The sequence below is a fragment of the Paramisgurnus dabryanus genome, chromosome 20 (assembly GCF_030506205.2).
Source record: "Paramisgurnus dabryanus chromosome 20, PD_genome_1.1, whole genome shotgun sequence".
Classification (NCBI taxonomy): Eukaryota; Metazoa; Chordata; class Actinopteri; order Cypriniformes; family Cobitidae; genus Paramisgurnus; species Paramisgurnus dabryanus.
The window spans coordinates 1,240,643-1,261,637 of NC_133356.1; the positions used below are offsets into that span (position 1 = coordinate 1,240,643).

The 20,995-nt window shown below is 38.7% G+C and overlaps 2 protein-coding genes across 2 annotated transcripts in view; one reads left to right on the forward strand and one right to left on the reverse strand.

The window, feature by feature from the left end:
- The first annotated feature begins 258 nt into the window (after positions 1-258).
- Positions 259-11,389, forward strand: phf3 (PHD finger protein 3). Its single transcript, XM_065296007.2, has 16 exons — positions 259-762; positions 2,232-2,497; positions 2,601-2,723; positions 3,219-4,485; positions 4,651-4,888; positions 6,193-6,238; positions 6,329-6,449; positions 6,532-6,688; positions 6,780-6,896; positions 7,087-7,215; positions 7,315-7,453; positions 7,644-7,833; positions 7,917-8,064; positions 8,892-8,981; positions 9,070-9,265; positions 9,357-11,389. The coding sequence occupies exons 2-16, from the start codon at positions 2,257-2,259 to the stop codon at positions 10,955-10,957; spliced, it is 4,803 nt and encodes a 1,600-aa protein (XP_065152079.1). The 5' UTR covers positions 259-762; positions 2,232-2,256; the 3' UTR covers positions 10,958-11,389.
- Positions 11,390-11,523: 134 nt separating this feature from the next.
- eys (eyes shut homolog) overlaps positions 11,524-20,995 on the reverse strand; it is a 251,099-nt gene continuing 241,627 nt past the window's right edge. Inside the window, 6 exon segments of the mRNA XM_065295946.2 lie at positions 11,524-14,471; positions 16,606-16,767; positions 16,844-17,016; positions 17,099-17,273; positions 18,368-18,512; positions 19,712-19,878. Coding sequence (XP_065152018.1) covers positions 13,276-14,471; positions 16,606-16,767; positions 16,844-17,016; positions 17,099-17,273; positions 18,368-18,512; positions 19,712-19,878 — 2,018 coding nt within the window. The 3' untranslated portion in view covers positions 11,524-13,275.

Sequence of the window (20,995 nt, forward strand, 5' to 3'; positions counted from 1 at the left end):
ATTTGTTTCATAGCACTAAAATTATATATAATTTTACATGTATTTTATACATTTTATAAACGCAACCTCTGATATATATATAAACAAATACTAAGTGCTAAACTCTGCAGGACTGTTGCCCTCCAGGACCAGGAATGCCCACCCCTAGTCTAAGGAATCACGGATTGTCGTAATACAAAATACTAAACAATAACCTAATTAATATAAATGGCATTTTGCAAAATGACACATTTAGTATTACTATATCTTGAATAGTATTTAGTTAACACGGGTATACTAATTCTCTGAATAATTTCAATAACTCTTTGCAATATTTTAATAACGCTTTGGTTGATTTATGTTTCTGGAATTTAGCATTTAAAACGCTTGAGAATCAAGATTTTATATTCGTTATCTTTTATTTTCACATTTTCATTGTTTTTATTTTAATTATTATTGTTGGCCCTTTCTGATTTTCATTTGGAAGAAGTTAAATAAAATACATTTTATTTTACCCTTAATATTTTGCAGTCCCTACAAACGATTTCATTTGAGCAGTTTAAATTGAATGGACGCAGCGCCCCCTGCCGGCAGACGTTTCGTCTTACGGGCTGTTTGAGGGTCAACAGGAAGTACTACTTGCGTGTCCCACCGCAGAGCCAAAGCGGAAAAGGCAACGACATTAACGACAACGGAATCCCCTATGGCCTCTCACCACTGCAATCGATAGCACAAACCCTTCTTCAATTATGCGTTGGCTTTTCGACCACATTGACACGCAGGGTAAGTATTTTATCCATTATCTCGCTTGGGGTGGGCGTGCACGCGCTTCGGTCGTTTACATCGAGGCCTTCCTGGGTTGCACGCGACGCTACTCCAAACTCGGGACAAGTTTGTGCAAAAACCGATTCGTTATCGTTATGCAACATCTGAGGCGGTCTTGATCGCAATGCAAGCGTCATTTTTTGACGTAAGTGCGTTAAATATGCTACCGTGATGCACGTTGGCTTATGAAGGCTCCCGGGGTTCGCGTAAGCGCACTGTTGTGTTTGTTTACTGGACGAATTTAACATCGTGCTTTGTTGTGGTTACGAATGCATCTTTTGCAAAACATTGTAAAATCGGTATTTTGTGCATCCAGCCTGGGTTCAAGTAACTTATGTTTGTGCTGAGCTCTTAAGGCCCGCACGCGCTAGATGTTGGTGCACGTGAGCTGGTCTAAGTCAAAATAAAAACAGTAACGTTAGACACATTCGGTCACCCAGATCAGTCAAATCTAACAATGCTTTGGCTTTATGAGCGTTTAGGGCATACAGTGTGAATAAATGTCATACAGTAACGTTACAGAGAGCATCACTCAGCACCTTCGCTTAATTTCACCTTAATGTTTGTTATTATTGTGTTATTATAGGTTTCTTGTTTCATGTATAATGCTTTGGCAAAAGTAGTACACACAATCATGCCACTAAAGTAACATTACCTACTTAATTAAAATAGTGAGTATGAATATGAAGTGTGTTTATTGAATAATGCATGCATTGGACACTTAATGTTTTTTTTTTTAAATAATTACTTCAACTTCACAAACAATCCAGGCATACAATTACAACAATGAATATATAAGTATTAATCAGCCTTTGGTTGACAGCATACCAGTCATTGGAAATTACAAAAATACCAAATAAGAGCACAAACTCAACTTTAACAAAGTATAGTACAAATAAATAAATAAATAATAAATATCACAAAAAGAGAGGCTTACTAAATTTAGCTTATATTTATCAAAAAGTAAAATCAATGTAAGGGCTTTCTTATTTTTAACCAATTTTAAGAATTTGTATATAAGTTTAAACTCATTTAACCACTGATTAAAGTTGGGCTTTGACTTGTACCATCTTTATCAATAAAAAACTTTGCAAGACAGATCAAGAAAATTGACACTTATTTTTATATTTTAATAACGTATTACTATATAAAAACAGTGTTGTAAAGTTGTCCATCAAAACAGTCACAAAATTATCATAGCATTTGCTATCTCGTGAAGGGGTTAAAATCTGTCATCAATGTTATTTTTTTTTAACCAACAGCCTAGGTTTAAACCCAGAGGCTTTAGTCAGCATAAGAAAACATACTGGACATTAATACCTCATTATTTTCACACATTGATGAATTTTAGGCATGCCTGTTTGATTTTGAAGAAACGTAGCTTTTATATTTACATAATCTTGCGTCTTTTGATTTTTTTCTTCCAGAGCAAACAGCAGAGTTCAGGCATTCATGGATATCGTTGGTGGCACATTCAATCATCTGATTCCAAGTGACCAGCTGGATGATTCCTTGTTGCTCGGACAAAACCTGGAATGTGAAGCGAGTGAGGAATTTGATCCGGGTCGTAGCCAACCCGAAAATTCGCTGAAGAACATGCTTAGTGACAAAGACCCCATGTTTGGATCCGCTAGTACCCAGTTTCATTTTTTAGAAAATGAAGATGTTACTTTTAAGCTTGGAAGCTCAACAGGTATAGTTATTGTTTTCATCGTCTGTAAAAGTTTTTTTTGTATAAATGAACATAGACAGCAAATAAAGCGCTTAATAACCTGCTTTGGCTTCATGTATTGCAGATGCAAATCAAGACATGACAACGGCAGGTGTTACACAGGGTCCATCAGACGGTGAACACAGTGAATCCAGCTTCCCACAGGGCAGGAGGAGGAATGCAAGTCAACTACAGAGAAAACAAACAGGTGCAGATAACATAATGGATGAATTCATTTACAACTTACCTTTAAAATGTTTTGCAGGGGTCTTCATCAACTTTTATCACGCTAATACTAGTCTATAGTTAGTAATTGGAGAATAACATACTACACTCTTCTATTACTAACAAAATTGAATACCTCCATGTATCCTAGACTATGTTCATAATATAGCTTGAAATGGAGCAGGGGAAACAGAGAATAAAATAATGTAAGATTGGATTTGGTAACTTACACACCCAACTAATACATTTACTTTCAAAGTCCGCATATTTATGCAGGGGCTGTATTTTTTAGCCGCAAAAGTTTTTGCAAGTTCAGTTTTTAAAGTTTTTAAAAGTTTTAAGAAAATGTGCCACAAGATCAAGGATTTTTGCTTGCAACAATCACAAAAAAACTTGTTCTGGAAGGACTGTCTAGTTTGACTGCTCATCTATTTTTTGTAACTATCAATGTGAGTTCACCCAGATGTTGTTTTTTCAGCAAGCCGGGGTAGAGTCAGAGGTGCACCGGGCAGACGTTCAGGACCGCCACGTAAAGCAGCACAGAACAAACAAGAGTCGACATCAGAGAGAGATGAAAGTTTAGAGGAAAAAAGGGAAGCTCTGCTCCGTCGACGATTTAAAATCCATGAGGTGGACTCGTCGATGAATCCAGTGGTCGTGTTACGCAGATTAACTGTTACAGTGGGGGGATATAAAATTGAACTTCTCCCGGGACCCTCTCAAACATTTGGATCATTTAACGCGAGCGCTCTACAGTCCCTGGGATTCCAGGATGATTCCGTGACCGTCGATGGTATCGGTTTTGATTTGGGACAAACTCAGAATGCCAACACGGAAGAAGTTGAAAGTTTCACACAAGAGGTTGCTGGAGAAGTTAGCGTCGGCCAGGCCAGTTGCGATGACATGCCAACGGATTTTGGACCTTATGTGAACCCAAATGAAGTACAAGAACCCAACAGCACTACGCCATTCAAGCCTAGTGTGGAAAACACAGCACCGGTAGAAACCAAAACCAATGACCAAGTGAAAACCCAAAAGCTAAGAGCACAAAAATCTCGAAATAAAAACGGCACAGCAGTTCAGCCTACGGTCAAAAAACTACTGAAACCCAAGCCGACGGTGTCAGCTGCCAAGCAGTCTCATCTTAGCAGACCAAGCCTCTTACAGAAGAGATCCCTTCATCCCAGAGACAAAAAAATACACGTGGGTCGACCAGAAAACCTTCAGGGTCACAAAGGGAAACCTGTTAAAGCAGGCTTGAAACGCCCAGGAGGACCTCTCGCTTCAAAACCTTCAAAAGTACAGAAGGTTCAAGATGGACATCCTGTGCATCCACCCATGAGCCCACCTGTCCCGACATCTCCGACCGTCGGTGGAAAACTAAAAGAAAACAGAAAATCTTCAGATTCTGGCCCTGGTGTCAAGCCTGTCCTAAATAAATCTCCTCAACCTTCAAAAAAACCACAGATTCCTTCCTCACCGGTGAACAAAACTAACTCACCAGTGACAAACAACCAGGCAGATGAGGAGTCAGAAAAGATGAAGATCAAAAAGCCAGAGAAGATCCAGCAAAGACACAAAAGTAGAAATTCTCGAAGTATCTCAATAGAAGAACCGCAGCTGTTTATTCCTGATAACGCCCCTGTGGTGAAGAAGGAGAGCGAGGGCGACCCTACACCTGAAACTGATGCTGTGTGGGATCCCAGCAAGCACTGTGGATTATGCAAGAAACCTCACAACAACAGGTAGGACGTTTACTTCTCGCTTTTACTAGAAGGGCTCACATATTTGCAAAATAACAAGACACATGTACGTACTTCATCACATTTACTGTCGACTGGTTTTATAGAAAGTGTCCAAGTGTGCTGAAAGTGGCTTCTGAGTTTAATTTTCTCTTGTGGTTTGAACAGGTTTATGGTGGGCTGCGGCCGCTGTGATGACTGGTTTCATGGGGATTGTGTGGGTCTGGATCTGGTTAAAGTTCAGCAGATGGAGAAGGAAGATCAGGAGTATGTGTGTTTGAAATGCTGCGCAGAAGAGGACGAGAAGAGCGGCGGTCAGAGCACAGATCAGTCAGATGATAAACTATCACAGAAACAGAGACCCCAGCAGACGCTCACTGCAGGAGGAATTCGACCCTTCCGAAAGGTAAACAAGTCCAGTTTCACAAAGTAAAGATGACAGTCATAGGTAAACAGTATGCATGCACTTATACAAGAATGGCTGTGTGAGGACTTTAAATGAAGATATTCGGCTGTCTTCTTATTTATGATAAAGTAAGGTCTGCGTTTAATACAAGTCAGGTTTAAATTAAACTTGTGTTGCTGAGTTTGTAGTTGTATTGAGGATTTTTTTTGTTTGTGGATACTGTAACTTAACACTAAAAGCATTTTAAACTAAGATAACATTAAAATGTTTGGGTTACGTATGTAACTGTTGTTCCCTGAGAAGGAAACGAGACGCTGCGTCTCCCTTGTCATACTTCCTGCATCCCTGTAACGCCGTCTTTGGCAATATTTCAGATAGCGATATACTTCCTGGCTCCCGTGTCACCCTGTCTTTGTCGTTAAGCTTCACCATTGGTTGAATTTGATATACACATTCAGACACACTTACCCCTGGAGGCGTCCCCAAAGTGTCACCGCAGTGACGCAGCGCGAGTTCCCTCAAAAGGGAACTGTAACATTGTATCTTAAAAGGTAACACGATGTAACCTTGCTGTCACTTGAAATGTGTCCCCACATTTAGTCCTTGAATTTGAGGGTATTGGACCTGGAAAGTCCTTGAAAGGTCCTTGAATTTGAAGTTAACTAAGGTGTGGGAACCCTGGTTATACTTTTTACTTTGTTGACATTGTTTGCAAAATAAGATGCAGATTTTTTTTTACCTGAGCAAGGGGTTCTAGCAGACCAATGACAGCACTCGTGGTCTGTGTATAAGTGATGCGTAGTTAAGTTTTTGGAGAGGTGCGTGTCAGGATATGAACAGCCTACAGGGTAGATCTAACATACATTCGATCTGATACATTTGATATATTAACTTAATAAATATACACTAATATCTTTAATGTGATGCAAATCTTTTACGTAAATGAAATCAAATAAAACAAATTGATGATTGCTTCTGACCGTTTTACAAAGTGGTCACATTTTATACTTCTGTCCTTTCTGATATAGCTTTCGATTTGTGTGGTAGCCACCGTCTGTCTATAAATAGGTCTGTATATCTGCCATTCTTTGTTTTTCCACATGGGTGTGGAGGGGTCAGATGATTTTCACTCAGTTTGTTCTTCACATGTGTGTTCAAATGATCCACACTCACCAAAAACAAACCTTCAGCTACCACTGATAAAGCCACATCGATTCACTTTACTTTGGATCATGTGGCACAGTGCATTGCACTTCACTGGACTGCATCACAGACAAAAAGCATTCATGTTTTTTTTTTAACAGGACGTTGGAGACCGACGACCATCGGAAGAATCGGCCCAGAAAAGCGGTATGGATATTTTCATTGCTCTCATGTACTTGATAATGAAATAATATTTCAGTATTTGAGCCCTGAATGTCTTGAGTTGACTCGTTGCAGGACCCAACGTAAAGCACGAGCACAAGAAAGTGAAAGTGTCTCACACGAGCTCAAAGAAGCCGTCCACCGGACAAATCAGACGCAGCGTTCGAGATTCACTGGAAGAGATACTTCTGAAACGGTGCATGGAGATTGAATTAAATTTAAATACATGTTTTTGACCGTTTATCTTCTGGCTAAATGTTTAACCTCTTATCTTGTAGTCTAAAGGAGTCTGATTTGAAGGTTTCATCGGAGAAGCCTGCTGAGTTGGCCAGGAGGACAGAGAAAGAGCTTTTTGCTCTCTTTCAGGGCGTTGACAGCAAATACAAAAATAAATACAGAAGTTTGACTTTCAACCTGAAAGATGGAAAAAATAATGCAAGTATATGAACAGACTTTGATATGAATAATAAAAGATGTTTAAATGTATTTTTATAACATAATGCTCTGTTAATGTGAATATTTGCAGGTGTTATTCAAGCGTGTGCTCAAGGGAGAAGTTTCCCCAGCAGATTTAGTGCGAATGACTGCAGAAGAGCTGGCCTCAAAGGAACTCGCTGCTTGGAGACAAAGAGAGAATCGACATGTCAGTAAAACCTTCACATGCACAATGCTTCAATATACTTATTATACATTATTTTAACCTTTCAAAAGGTTAATTTTAGAGTTTTTTCAAGTGCATTTTAACCAATTACCTATAATGTGACACCAGATGCATAGCTCTGTTTTTGCAACGATTCAGCCGTCATTGACCCTAGTGATGTTTCTGTCGACAGACGATTGAAATGATTGAGAAAGAGCAGCGAGAAGTAGAGAGACGTCCCATTACTAAAATCACCCATAAGGGAGAAATTGAAATTGAGAACCAGGAGCCTGCCAAAGCACCGGAGGCCATTGAGGTTAAGGTGAGATTTGGGACTTTGTTACAATCTGTTCGACTTTGTTATTTAATCCAATCAGGAACCAGTCGATTGGCTTTCTAAGTGTTTCTTGTGTGTCGACAGCCAGAGCCTGTGCCGAAAGCAGCAGAAGTGCACGAGGAAAAAACCCCCGAGATTAAAGAAGAAAAGCCTAAGAAATCTGTGGATACCACCAGCTTGCACAAGTCTCATCTATTTGACCTCAACTGCAAAATCTGCACAGGTAAAAACCCTTTCCCTAACTTAAAATACACCTCAGTATTTGTTGATATTTAGGCAGACGCTTTTATCCAAAGACTTTTATCAGTATGTGTGCTCCTTGGGTTTGAACCCATGACCTTTTGCACTGCTAACCACTGAGCTATATAGCATCAATTTAATTATTATTGAAGTAAAATATTGTTTCTGTCCAGGCCGTATGGCTCCGCCTTCAGAAGAACCCAGTACAAAGGTGGTGAAAGTGTCAACATCAGTGGTGAGGAGGCAGTCTAGTGCTACAGATGAACCTCTGCCATTCACACCAATATCTGCATCAGCTCTGATAGATGACCTGTCGTTAAGAGCCATGGAGGAAGGACTTCTCAACTTCCTGCCAGAAAACAGGTGAGATTTCCAAAACGCTCCTAAGAAATCAGTTCCAGGTCTTCATTAAAGTTTCATTTACAATTAACAAAATCGTTTTATAGGTCAGAGAGTCTGAGTAGCAAAGAAGATACAGCCACGTTTCTCAACAATTTGGAGGCACTGTGGAGTGGTTTTGTTGACATGCCGGCTGTGGCGAGGTTTCTAACAAAAGCTTATCCGGTGTCTGGAATACTGGATCACCTCACACAGGTAAATGGCAATATATATATAAATGCATTCATCCTACATCTGGTGAATACCTAAATATATTTATAAAAAAAACTCTCATTGGCTATGTTTACATGCACCCTAAACTTTGCAATCTCATTCAAATGTTCGTTTACATGTACATTATAAAGAATCCGAAATGAAAGTCTGTGCAAACGCACAGCCAGGGTTGCCAGATTCGCGTATTAAAACAATCGGAATGGACGTTCCAAACTAGCCCAAAAGCATCCCAATGACTATTCACAGCCGAAAGACCAATAACAAAGCAACAAAATCATTTAATCTTTAATCTGAAGAAAATAAAACAATTGGTAGAAACCGTTCAAACAGTATCCCAAATCTAAACTCGAAAAAAGCAGAGGACTTGGCAACCCTACGCTGCGGACCGCATCTCTCGTCAAGTTTATGCTTTATCTCTGGATAAAAGTCAAAACTGAGTTGGAGAAAGTTGTTAAGAAGTTTTCATATATAGGTAATAAAAACACACTTTTTATAAGTCACAATGCTATTTTATTACTTTAAGTAGCCTAATGTTTTAAAAGTACACATAAACGCGGCAGAATGTACATCGCGTGACCCCATTAATGTTACCTTATTAATGCGTGATGCTATTGCATACTTTTCTCCTGCGGATCGGATCACAGATCGGGGTACACCACCCCCTTCAATTTGATCCAAATTTGCATCCAATCGTCCTTAATCGTATTGATTAAGGTGTTTACATGAAGGCTGTTCAATACGATTGAGCCATCAATACGATTACTAACTGATTATTTGGTTGCATATAAATGTACCTATTGTATCTGCAGGATTTGCCTGACAATATCCAAGTAGGAGGACGGATTTCCCCTCAAATAGTCTGGGACTATGTTGAGAAAATTCGGGCCTCTGGGACAAAGGTGGGAATAGTTTATCCAATTTTTCTTCCATTTTTAAATCTAGACACTCGTATTTCTAATTGCGATTCATCTTCTTTGTCATTTTCAGGAAATTTGCGTTATTCGTTTCGCCCCCGACACCGAGGAAGACGAGATCTCGTATACTTTGCTATACGCCTATTTTAGCAGCCGCAGAAGATACGGCGTTGTAGCCAACAATCGCAAACAAGTTAAAGACATGTATCTCATTCCTCTCGGCTCCACGGAAAAAATACCCCACCAGATTGTTCCCTTCGACGGTCCGGGTAAGACTTTCTCACGTTCTCTCCAGGTTAATATGTGAAATCTGAACAAAATCAGATATTAACCTATGTTTTACATAATCTTGCATTGTAGGGCTGGAAAACAATCGTCCAAATCTTCTTCTTGGACTGATCATTCGCCAGCGACCCAAAAGGGACTATGGAGTAATCCTGTCCAGCGATGTCAGTGAACCTCCAAGTTTCTTGACGGAAAGCAAAACTCAGGTGGACTACAAGCAGAAGTCTCCTGTGGTGCAGGACGTAGATCGAAGCTTCGTTGGCGTAATGGGGACCTCGCATATAAAAGACACGGCAGACTTGATTAAGTCGGTTGTCGATGAGCCGCTATTGGACACGGAGACGGATGAAAATGTTTCTTTGCGTTTTCTTCCCGGCGTGCTTAAGTTACCCGGAAACTCGACCTCCTCGAGCGACGGCGTGAAAGCCGACTCTACCGCAACAGCGTCAGATGCTGACAATCATCCGGTGATCAGTCCTAAAACTCCAGGTGCCGCTCCTAGACTCGATCGCTTTATTATCAAGAAAAAAGACTCCAAAAGCATTAAAACTGAACAAGCGCCACCCAGCTCGAGTCAACAAAACAGCTCTGAAGAGAAGCCGAAAACTCTCTTATCTCTGAGCGACAAACCTGCGGACGTATCAACCGAGAGTTTCCTCTCCTCTTTAGCATCGACTGAACCCAAAGAGGAGTCCGGCAGCACTGACGTAACAAGCGACACGGCTGCACCACCTGCTCCTGAAACCACAGAAACCAGCGCTTCAAATGCATCTGAAGAATCTGTCAGTGACCCTTCAGTACCCAAAACCCAAACTGTATCAAGTCCAACTACAACTTTAAAGTCATCTCCCTCTGGTATTTTAAAGAAAGCTTCGTCTGAAAAAGATCCAGCTGACTCACAACCGCCAGTAGATACTTCAGAAGAAACAACTGAAGTAATTCAACAACTCCCGCAAGAGTGCAAACCTGTGGAGGACATCCAAGCCATCACCACCATCTCATCTGCAGGGAAGAACGAAGGTCTCAAGCCATCCAGGACTCATACTTTTAACCCTATGGCTTACAATCCAGCAAGCCAAGCCCCACCACCATCACCAGTTTTTCCCTCATATCACACGAAACATCAATATCACCCTGCGCCGGTGCACAATTACCCTCCTCCTATTAACCCCGCCCCTTTCATACCTCTTCAGCCACAGGCTCCTCCTCCTTTCACGTTTCCACCCGGCCCACTTCAAATATTTCATCAGAGCGATCTTCAGAGTCGTATGCTCGTTTCACCTTGGCCTCAAATCGTCCGTCCTCAGACGCTCCCCGGACCACCCATGACGTACGAGACCCCGAGGCTTCCTGAGTCCAGCTCATCGTCCGTAAGAAAAGATGAGAAGTGCTACAGTGACGTGGGCGACAAGCCGTCGAGACGCTCAGAGGAGACCTACAGGAAGGAAGACAGAGACCACTACGACAGACACCATCATAAAAAAAGGCACCACGACAAGGATCGAGAGAAGCACAGGGAAAGAAGCCACAGTCACAAAGATCGGCGCTCGAAAGACGAGAGGCACGAGAGACACCGAGAGAGACATCACAGCGGCCATTACCGGGACAAAGACAAACACAGACGGGATTCAGATTATGATAAACACAAGAGAGACTCGAGAGACAGGCGATCGTGATCTTTATACTCGACTTCATCTGTTTTATACTAACCGACGGCTCGGTGTACATTGAAATAACGCAGTAGAGGAGAGCTATTTATAAATGAATTTTATAGTACAAGATTTTTAGTTTGGTTTTAAATGTCCTTTTTATTGTTTTGAAAGACTCACTAACTGTCCTCAAAAGCAGCTGATTATCATCGATGACAAGACTACTGCATAAAGTGAAATAGGGAAACGTCCCATGGATCATGAGAACGGCTTTGTCTCTTTCATTTGAAGTTTTACAAATTGGCTATTTTCTGTTTCAGGTGACTCATTTCTTTGTACATTTTGGCTCGTCACACAACAACAGAAGTGTGCGTCTTCAGCACAGTGTGTTTATGTACAGTTCATAAAATGTTTTTATTGTTAGTAAAGAGACAGAAATGAAAATCTTTGTTTCTTAAAGGGGCTCATTGTTTTTATTACAGCCAAGCAATTCAAATTTAAATGCATACATTTACGGCATAACAAAATAAAACGGCGATTAAATAACATCACTTGAGGGATAAAAGGAAAAGGCATTTCTTAAAAGAATGCAAAGTGAAGATCAGTAAATACACCGCAGCGTGTTATCATACGCAAACCTTTTGTACATAAAACATTTGCAGAAGTGAGTTTGTAAACATTGTGATGAAATGGAGCTGTTTTGACATATCTGCAACATTGACAATGATACACGTTTCCACCAAAAGCCTTAAAAAATAAAAACAGGAAACAATTGATGCAAACCATAGAATATTTATGCAGTTTTTAGATGATTATGAAAATGCTGGATGAGGTGGAGTTATGTGAAGGGTCAACCTCCACGCGTTTATCATCTTAATGTGTCATTATAACTGCTGTAGTTTTTGAGATGGATGTTTTCTGTAGTCCAATTAGCTTTATACCTTTCTCATTTTTTGCCTGTTTGTCTTAAAAATGTACAAAAATGCTTATCAATATTTCATTCTGTGAAAGAAGTCAACATAATACCTTAAAGATTACCCATCAACTATAAACACATTTATGGTGTAACATTAACACAGAGATTGACTATATGAATGTAAATTTAAAAAAAGCTAAAAACTCATTCTTTTAACACTTAAAATGTAAACAAGTCTTCAATCAGCAGAAAATGATTTGAAACACAGACCGTAGGTGTTGCTATGTGGTCTTGACATCTGCATGCCGTTAAAGGGACACTTCACCCATTTGCATTAATCTTTGTAGTCATGTTTTTGAATGGTCATGCATCATTTCCTCAGTTGCCGCTGAGACAGGAGAAATACAGATTTCAGTGTTGCACTTCCTTCTTTCAATGATGTAAAAATCATCATTTTGCATCATTGAAAGAAGGAAGTCCAATATCTTTGTTGAGGGGGTGAGACTACAAACACACCTTTTCTCCGTCAAATAGGCACCAAATTCTAAATGTATGTTACATTTCGACTACAAATACGACACACTTTCAATAAAGATTAATGTTTCTAAGGGTGAAATACTCCTTTAAAAACTACAAGAATATCAACATCATCTGTTCAGTACTTTCAATATGAACCTGAGAGTGATGAACAATACAGATTACAGTACATAGACATCAAAATAAAGACCATCTGTGAGAAGATGGTGAGTAAAACATGTTCGCATGAAAAACTAGAGTAGATACCGTAGATAGAGTAGTATTGATGACAGTAAACTGTAGTAATATTTTGTGAAAACCAGAACATGCTATGCATGAAACATAATGGCGGCCTCTACAGCTTAAAATGAGTATTACATGTGAAATAATGAAAATATTTAATGTGTTTAATAATAGTTTTTAGTAGAAAGGAAATCTAAAGTGTCAAAGGTGACATAGAATGATCGAACGGGGTATTTTTCCTTGTTTTGTGATGTGACATGTAGACAAAATGTTTTGGGTTGGGTCTGTATTGCCTTAAAAGCTTCCTAAAAACCTCTCTCATAATTAGAGTGGGGGGATTTAAACACCTATTTGGCGTCCCTTCGGGCTTAACTGGCAACCCTTATTATGAAATGCAAGCACTTGACCCTGATTGGCTGCCACTTAATAGAATGTAAACTTCAGATTGGGCCATCTTCTGGCGGACATTTTTAAAGGGGGAATTTCTATGAAACGGAGATGTTCAGAATGTTCTTGCACTTTTCGTATGTTGTTGAATGCGGGTAGACTACCGTTATTCAATTAAGACAAGTAAAAATGTTTTTTTTTTCATTCTCTGTCACCTTTAAAGCATAAAAGTCTTTATAGTTGAGGTACAAAGAAAGAAATTAACACATGCCCATTTATTTTCCTACTCTTCTCCTTGATAGACATTCAGAGCTTCACTGCTGTGTAGAACCGTCTGATGTTTAGTGTCTTGATACAAGAGCACATCTTTAATGCTTCCCACAAACCCTTCATTAAAGAGACCAGATGTAACCGTTGACACATCTCTATTCAATTCAAATCCTCCAAAATAAACCACACCTCCGTAATTTAATGCTACCCACTGTTCAAAGGGATCCACGTCTTCAAAAATGACTCTCTCCTCATTAACATAAACCTGGACGACTGTTCGGTTGAGAGTAACGGAGAGATAAATCCACCGGTTACAGCAGAACGTGACGTCACGATAGACGAGAGGAACACCGATCCTCTGGCCGAGATTGACCGAAACCTTGAGATAGCCGTCCTGGAGACCAACAGCTAGATGATCATCATCTTCACTTTCTGCTTTACCCATCCACAGAATCAATCCATCCCCAGATGATGCCGAGAAATTCAACGACACCTCGTTGTGCGTCAGTTTTCTTGTGTTGTACTTTGGATCCTTGTGTTTTAAATACGAATTTCCTACAAATTTGATAACTTTTAACCATACTTCCTGGTCACAATACACTCCAGTCCATCCTAATAAACACATGCAGGAATATGAAGCCGAAGTTATGTTATGAACGCAAAGAGAACTGTGTTGGCATGAGTTGTTGACGCAGTAAATGGAGTGTTGGCACCTGGGACCGGTCCATGCCAGGGGGCAAATACACACAAATGACTCAAGACCCACCGGGCGACAGAAGCCACCGTTTAAACACACTTTATACCCGCATGCTGTTCTGTCCCAGTCGCCCACGTTAGCTCCATCAAGTGCACCCGTCTCTGTAAGGTCAAGGTCATGGCCGTTGACTATGACCTCTCTAATGCAGCCCGTAAACCCCACAGGTTCCTTCTCTATTGCATTCAGGGACACCGCATTTAAAGAAGACACACCTCCAATAAATATATCTGTGGCAACATCCAGAGTGTTTGTGCTGTCTGAAGAGTTCATCATTACTGTCTGGTTGTCAAGAATGAGAAAGCCGTGGTTGTCTTTTCTGCCGGCCTTTAATGTGTGCCACCTCACGCCAGTCACGTCGACAGAATTTTCAGACTGTAAAACAATAGTTTGGCTTCCTAGGTTATAGCGGAGTTGCACGAATCCAGCTGATAGGGACAAACTTAGGAAATCCCCTTTGGAAAAGACAGAGAATAAATGTTAATGCATAGCATCCATTTAGAAATACAAATAGTGGAGAACGGGGCACAAAGTTTGTTTGTGGGATCTACAGTTATCGTACAATTACACAGAAAGTGACAAAAGTGTAAACGTTACCCCACGTGAGGTTCATTGTAAACACAAATAATTCAATCAAATTCTGTCTATATACTAAAGGTGGATATTGTTTATATATCTGCCTATAATAGATAGATATCCACATCCTTGTATTGAAAAATAGATTTTTTTAAAGGACAAAATAACATAATAGTGAGTTATTTCCCCTGATATTGTATTAACAGTTATCATTTTGATGAATAGTATTTACAGTTTTCATTTCATTATTATTGTACACATGAGGCTTCATTATAACACTGACAACTAATACCGCTGTGTAAAAATGTTTTCAATCCCAGCTATCAGTTACTAGGAGTTGCTAACGTGTTTCAAAATGCTGTAATGTAACTAACAAGACAGTAAATAAAATAATATAAGGTTGGATTTGTTGACTTACACACCCAACTCAGAAATAAAAAAAACATAAGATGAAGAAATTTACTTCAATGCACCAAAACACTCTTTGTTCAATATCTTAACCAAAACACATCAAAAAGAGAAAAAGACCAAAAGCACCGTAGAAATATATAAAGTATCTGTGTTACAATTAACCCCACAACATTAGTTTGTGCCCCGCTCACCCCTACCGTATATCAGATGTGTCAACCACAAAATGAACTTGTGTTAAATTTAGGATAAAGCTGCAATCATAACTTTTGAACTGAAGTAAATAAAAGTGTGCAAAAAAATGCTGGGTTATTTCCAAACCACAGTTGGGTCAAAAAGAGACGACGCAGGGTTAAATTATCACAGAAATTTTTTTATTTGACCCAACAATGAGATAAAACAACCCAGAATTTAGGTTAAAACAATAAGTTTGTCTCTTTTTGACCCAGGGCTGGATTGAAAATAAACCAGCGTATTATAGAGATTAAATAAATAAATAAATACAGAAAACAGCTGTGTAAAAGAAAATATGTCTGCTGGCTTAGCCTAAAGGTTTCAAGTTTAATTCTAGATACCTTATGAGTGCCATACTGTCACATTGTTTGGGTAAATTTAACCAAATATTAGTTATTCAGCAAGTACATAACAAACCTTCTTCTTACTTTACCGTGATTCACAATGATAAGCTTATAATAATGATAATAGTTGAGCTGTTTAAATGTAACCCAAACACTTATTTTTATAGTTTGGCTTTTAACACAACGTGAGTGCTGCTTGCTTTCTTTCATTACGTTTTGTGTGTTTTTTTTTTTTTTTGAGGTGTTGGCTACTATAATGTTTTTATTTTTGTATTTAGTTAATATGTGCACTTCGATAAACACATGATGTTTTATTAAAAAATGCTTTCTAAATAAACTTTGAATTTACTTTGACTGCTGAGTCGGATTTTGCAAGAAATGTCTTTTGTTTTAGAAGTATACTTTTACTACATAGATAAATATAAACATGTAAAATAAGTTAACCTCCAATTTTATATTTGAAACAGAGATAGAAAAGAAAAAGTTACGAATTGCAGCTTTAATATAAAAAAAAGGAGGAAAAAAGTCCAGAAATACTCAGGGTTCCAACTTTAAGCCAAATGTCAAATTCCCAGATTTTCCCTGACTTTCACTGACAAAAAAGCTGAATTTTCATAATGAAGTGAGCCTGATAATGTAGTGTACACCATGAGTTTATAAAAAATGTACTTAAATGTGTGAAATTAATAAACAATGGCAATAAACAACTGTTTAGGTTTGGACCTGAAAACAGCATTCCTTGTTTCATTTCACAGCTTACCAAGTGATTACATTTCAAACAAAAATGTGAAACAAACAATATCCCTGATATTTCATGACTTGGTAAAAAAATCCCTGACTTTTAATGTCTAGAGTAGACTTTGTAAAAATCCATGATATTCCAGAAATCCTGTGACCCGTGGGAACCCTGAATACTGTAGGTACTAAAGCAAAATAAAGGTCAAATAAATGAACCTTTCTTTTAATCCAGTTATTAATAAACATCAGGACTTGTTGCCTATTAGTGTGAATACAGATATTGCCCTACCAGATCGGCTGCTCAGATGTCGTGCTGTATAAAACAAGATGCCCTCTGGTGAAAGTGTTTGAAATTGCAGTTGGAGATGAGTTTTGTGCCTTATGTTGACCATTGGAAATGACATCCAGGATGACTCGTTCCCACTGAAGAAAGGATCGCTAATAGATACAGCTGGAAATGAATTGAAGGCAAATTTCAAACATTGTACAATAAGCCAATAAAAGAGGTCCTAACCTCGTGACCTAACCTTGCTGGCAGAAGCGTCCGGCAGTGCCTAAAGGACACCGGCAGGTGTACCCGTCAGGAAGTGGGATGCAGATGGAGCCGCGAGCGCAGGAGGGGGGTGGGATGTGTTCAGCATCACAGAACGATACTTTCTCCGAGCACAGAGCACCTTTCCATCCAAACACACACTGACAGCTGGAGATAAAAGAGAAATGAGTTAATAATGTGTGTGTCATACGCAGGCACAAACGAATGAAATGAAAAGGTGGAGTCCTACTGCACAGAAGATCCAGAGTCCACACACGTTCCTCTGTTCTGACACGATATCAGACTGCACGGACTGACGCCACACTGACCAACATTACGGCCTGATACCGGCCTGCCCTCTTGCCCACCCGGGGAATGAAACTTCCCATCTCGTCTTGTCCGAAACAGCAAATCAAAAATGCAGCCTGTCAAACAGAGAAGGAATAGAGGACACATGCCTCTGCTTAAACTATTAGTCCATTTTCTTAACAAAAATCCAGATAATTTACTCACCACCATGTCATCCAAAATGTTGATGTCTTTCTTTGTTCAGTTGAGAAGAAATTGTTTTTTTGAGGAAAACATTGCAGGATTTTTCTCATTTTAATGGACTTTAATGGACCCCGACACTTAACACTTAACTCAACACATAACAGTTTTTTTTCAACTGAGTTTTAAATGACTCTAAACGATCCCAAATGAGGCATAAGGGTCTTATCTAGCGAAACGATTGTCATTTTTGACAAGAAAAATTAAAATATGAACTTTTAAACCACAACTTCTCATCTATCTCCGTACCTTACAGTGAAGTAAATGCCTTCACGACACTTAAAATATCTAACACATGTCCAGTATTTAACATTTTAAAAACCTTTTCAAGCTTGAAGGGTTTTCTGGTTACTATGGAGTGTTTTTTTTTAAAGATCTGCATTTGGGTTCTGAAGAGCAAAGAAAGACATTGGAGATCGTATCACATGATGGGGAGTAAAAAATGACAAAGTTTTAGTTTCTGTTTAACTGTGACATCATTTTTCAATGTTAAAATACATTCTCATATCTCAACTTAAAAGACAACTGTGTGCAATTTGTAGACTGTATTAACATTAGATGACACTTTACATTAAATACTTTTGCCTTGTTTAAAGGAATGCAAACACTTTTGACCTGACAGTAATAATGTTTTTACACAATCAAAAAAAGATTGATTTACATAAACTAGACTGATTCACTGCATCCAAAATACTGTCTTCCTAAAATAAGACATTTCTAATATCAACCTAAAAACATCATGGATTAAAACCAGCTGTTTTAATAAAGCTGTATGATGGATGGTTGCACACATAACGTATATCAAGCGTAATACTCTCTCACTATACAACACAAGCAGATCATAGACACACACACATCTGTTACACCTTTACACCTGACAGATGATTTCATCACGAGCTGACAATCTGAATCAAGACTTTAAAAACAGACAATAACACAAATACAGAAGAAAACACGACTCGCTCTCTACCTTGAAAGCTCTTCAGAAATCGAGTGCCTGCGGGCAACAGTTGAGGTGTGTACTCTTTATATCCACCTACATAGAGCTGACTGAAGGTGTTTAGACCGGTTAGTGGTCCAGGTGATGCACCTGTCATCTTCTTCTGCTCATTAACCTGCTCACAAGTCAACATCAGCATCATTTCATTTCAACATCACATACAAATAAATATCAGAGAATTTTCTCATGTGAATAACAGTGTCTCTGATCTTTAGTTTTAATGTATGAACAAAAGTAAACAATGTCAGTAAATAAAGATCCACATACAAAAACCGCTTCAGTAGGTACAGTGTGCCATCGGTTTGGGCCATATGTTTGATTATCTGGGCTTTCGGGACATGGGAATACATTGATATTCTTACAAGCATCTTTTAATAGAGTGCAAACAACACAGAACAGTGGTTCACAGACCTTTCGGTGTGCGCCCCCCTTGCACTGAAAAAAAGTGAAAGTTGGATCAACTTAAAAATTTAAAAATTACTTCAATTGGAAACACCATTTACAAAAATGCAGTTGATCCAACGTTTTACTTTTTCCAGTGTGTGTAGGGTGCATTCCTTCGTGGCCACACCAAAAAAATTGGTGCACTGCAAAAAATGACTTTCTTACTTAATATTTTTGTCTTGTTTTCAGTAAAAATATATAAAAATTCTTTAATTAAGATGTATTTTCTTGATGAGCAAAATGATCTAGGAAAAGAAGTCTAGTTTTAGAAAAAAAATATAACTTTAAGTAAATTAATATTTAAAACATGCAAAAAATTTTTTTAAATAGAATGCAAATGGAATAAGAAAATTTGTCATGAAAATAGGTAAACCTTTTCATAAACACTTAATTCAAGAACATTTTCTCAACCTATAAGCAGATTTTATTTGCTTGTTTTAAGCACAAATTCGCTTAAATTTAATATTTTGTGTCTAAAAACTGGACTTATTTTCTTGTATTTTCTTGATAAGCAAAATGACCTAGGAAAAAATATCTTAATTTAAGAATTTTTTTATTTTTTTTTATAAAAAAAGTCATTTTTTGCAGTGTGACATGAAACACTTAAACTTAGAATTTGAATTAAACAAAACATATTAAAAATTATATAATATAGCGCTATAGCCATACAATTTTGAGGTTTAATGTATGAAAAATTAATGTATTTTATAAAAAATGTAATAAGACTGGAGCACCAAATGGTTCCAATTTGAGAACCATGACCATAGAAAATGGTACGCAAACTTAAATCAAATGACTTAAGGGTTTTTATCACAGTTAAGTTTTTTGGTTATAGTAATAGCGATACCAGATAATACTGCCACTACTAACCTTCAGCCATCCATTTTTGAGATCTCTTCCAAAGTGCACGGTGTGAATGCTTCTCCTCGGATTCAGGCGTTCACTGATAATGGAAGCCACACCTGATCCCAGGTTATACTTGTGAACAATCCTGCCATTCCTCACACCCAATGCCAAGAAGTCATCTCCACTTATGCCTTTATTAAAACAACAACAACACAAAAACAACACAATGATCATCTCCAGTTCACAACCAAGCCCCAGCGCTGGTCAGGCGTCTGTACAGCGTAATGTTTTGTTTTAGATCTAATGCTGTAATTTATCTGCTCAATTATCAGTTGAATAGTTGCGTTCTCATCCTCTCTCATCTCTTCTTTTTGATGTTCTTCCACCGGTGCGCTGTACTCAGCTCCCTTGACAATAGCTTCATTATTCACAGCGCTGCTGTCCTTTTCTTTCTTTCCCTCGATGAATCACCCTAAACTGTAATCCCGAGAGACGGCCTCTGAACTGAAGAAGATTCATGACCCCCTACGCTTTTATTCAGCTGCCTGTCATTTGATTAAAGATGTTCACGCCAGTAACGTGTCAGTTAGCCACCGATGAAACTGACCTTAAAATAAATTGCTAAGGATGTCAGAGGAGCTGAAGGCACTTTAGACAGCTGATTTGTGATTTGTTGATTTTTGATTTGTTAATATTGAATTTATACAATACTGAACGATTTTCATTGTTTAAGAATAAATAGACTTTCTCTCTCTCTCTCTCTCTCTCTCTGTGTGTGTGTGTGTGTGTGTGTGTGTGTGTTACATTTAGTTTTTGCATTTGTCCTGCATTTGGGAAGTGACGTACAGTGCATTCAAATGTACATAAATACACTCACCTAAAGGATTATTAGAAACACCATACTTATACTGTGTTTGACCCCCTTTCGCCTTCAGAACTGCCTTAATTCTACGTAGCATTGATTCAATAAGGTGTTAAAAGCATTCTTTAGAAATGTTGGCCCATATTGTGGGGGCCATTTTAGTACAGTGAACTCATTGTCATGTTCAAGAAACCAGTTTAAAATGATTCGAGCTTTGTGACATGGTGCATTATTCTGCTGGAAGTAGCCATCAGAGGATGAGTACATGGTGGTCCTAAAGGGATGGACATGTTTAGAAACAATGCTCAGGTAGGCTGTGGCATTTAAACGATGCCCAATTGGCACTAAGGAGCCTAAAGTGTGCCAAGAAAACATCCCCCATACCATTACACCACCACCACCAGCCTGCACAGTGGTAACAAGGCATGATGGATCCATGTTCTCAT

What these genes read in the sequence shown, in the direction of transcription:
- phf3 (XM_065296007.2), top strand. Translation starts at nt 2,257, where the DNA reads ATGGATATCGTTGGTGGCACATTCAATCATCTGATTCCAAGTGACCAG. An exon ending in GAAGAGATACTTCTGAAACG is followed by an intron (nt 6,450 to 6,531) that starts GTGCATGGAGAT and finishes CTTATCTTGTAG; the next exon opens with TCTAAAGGAGTCTGATTTGA. An exon ending in CGGAGGCCATTGAGGTTAAG is followed by an intron (nt 7,216 to 7,314) that starts GTGAGATTTGGG and finishes GTGTGTCGACAG; the next exon opens with CCAGAGCCTGTGCCGAAAGC.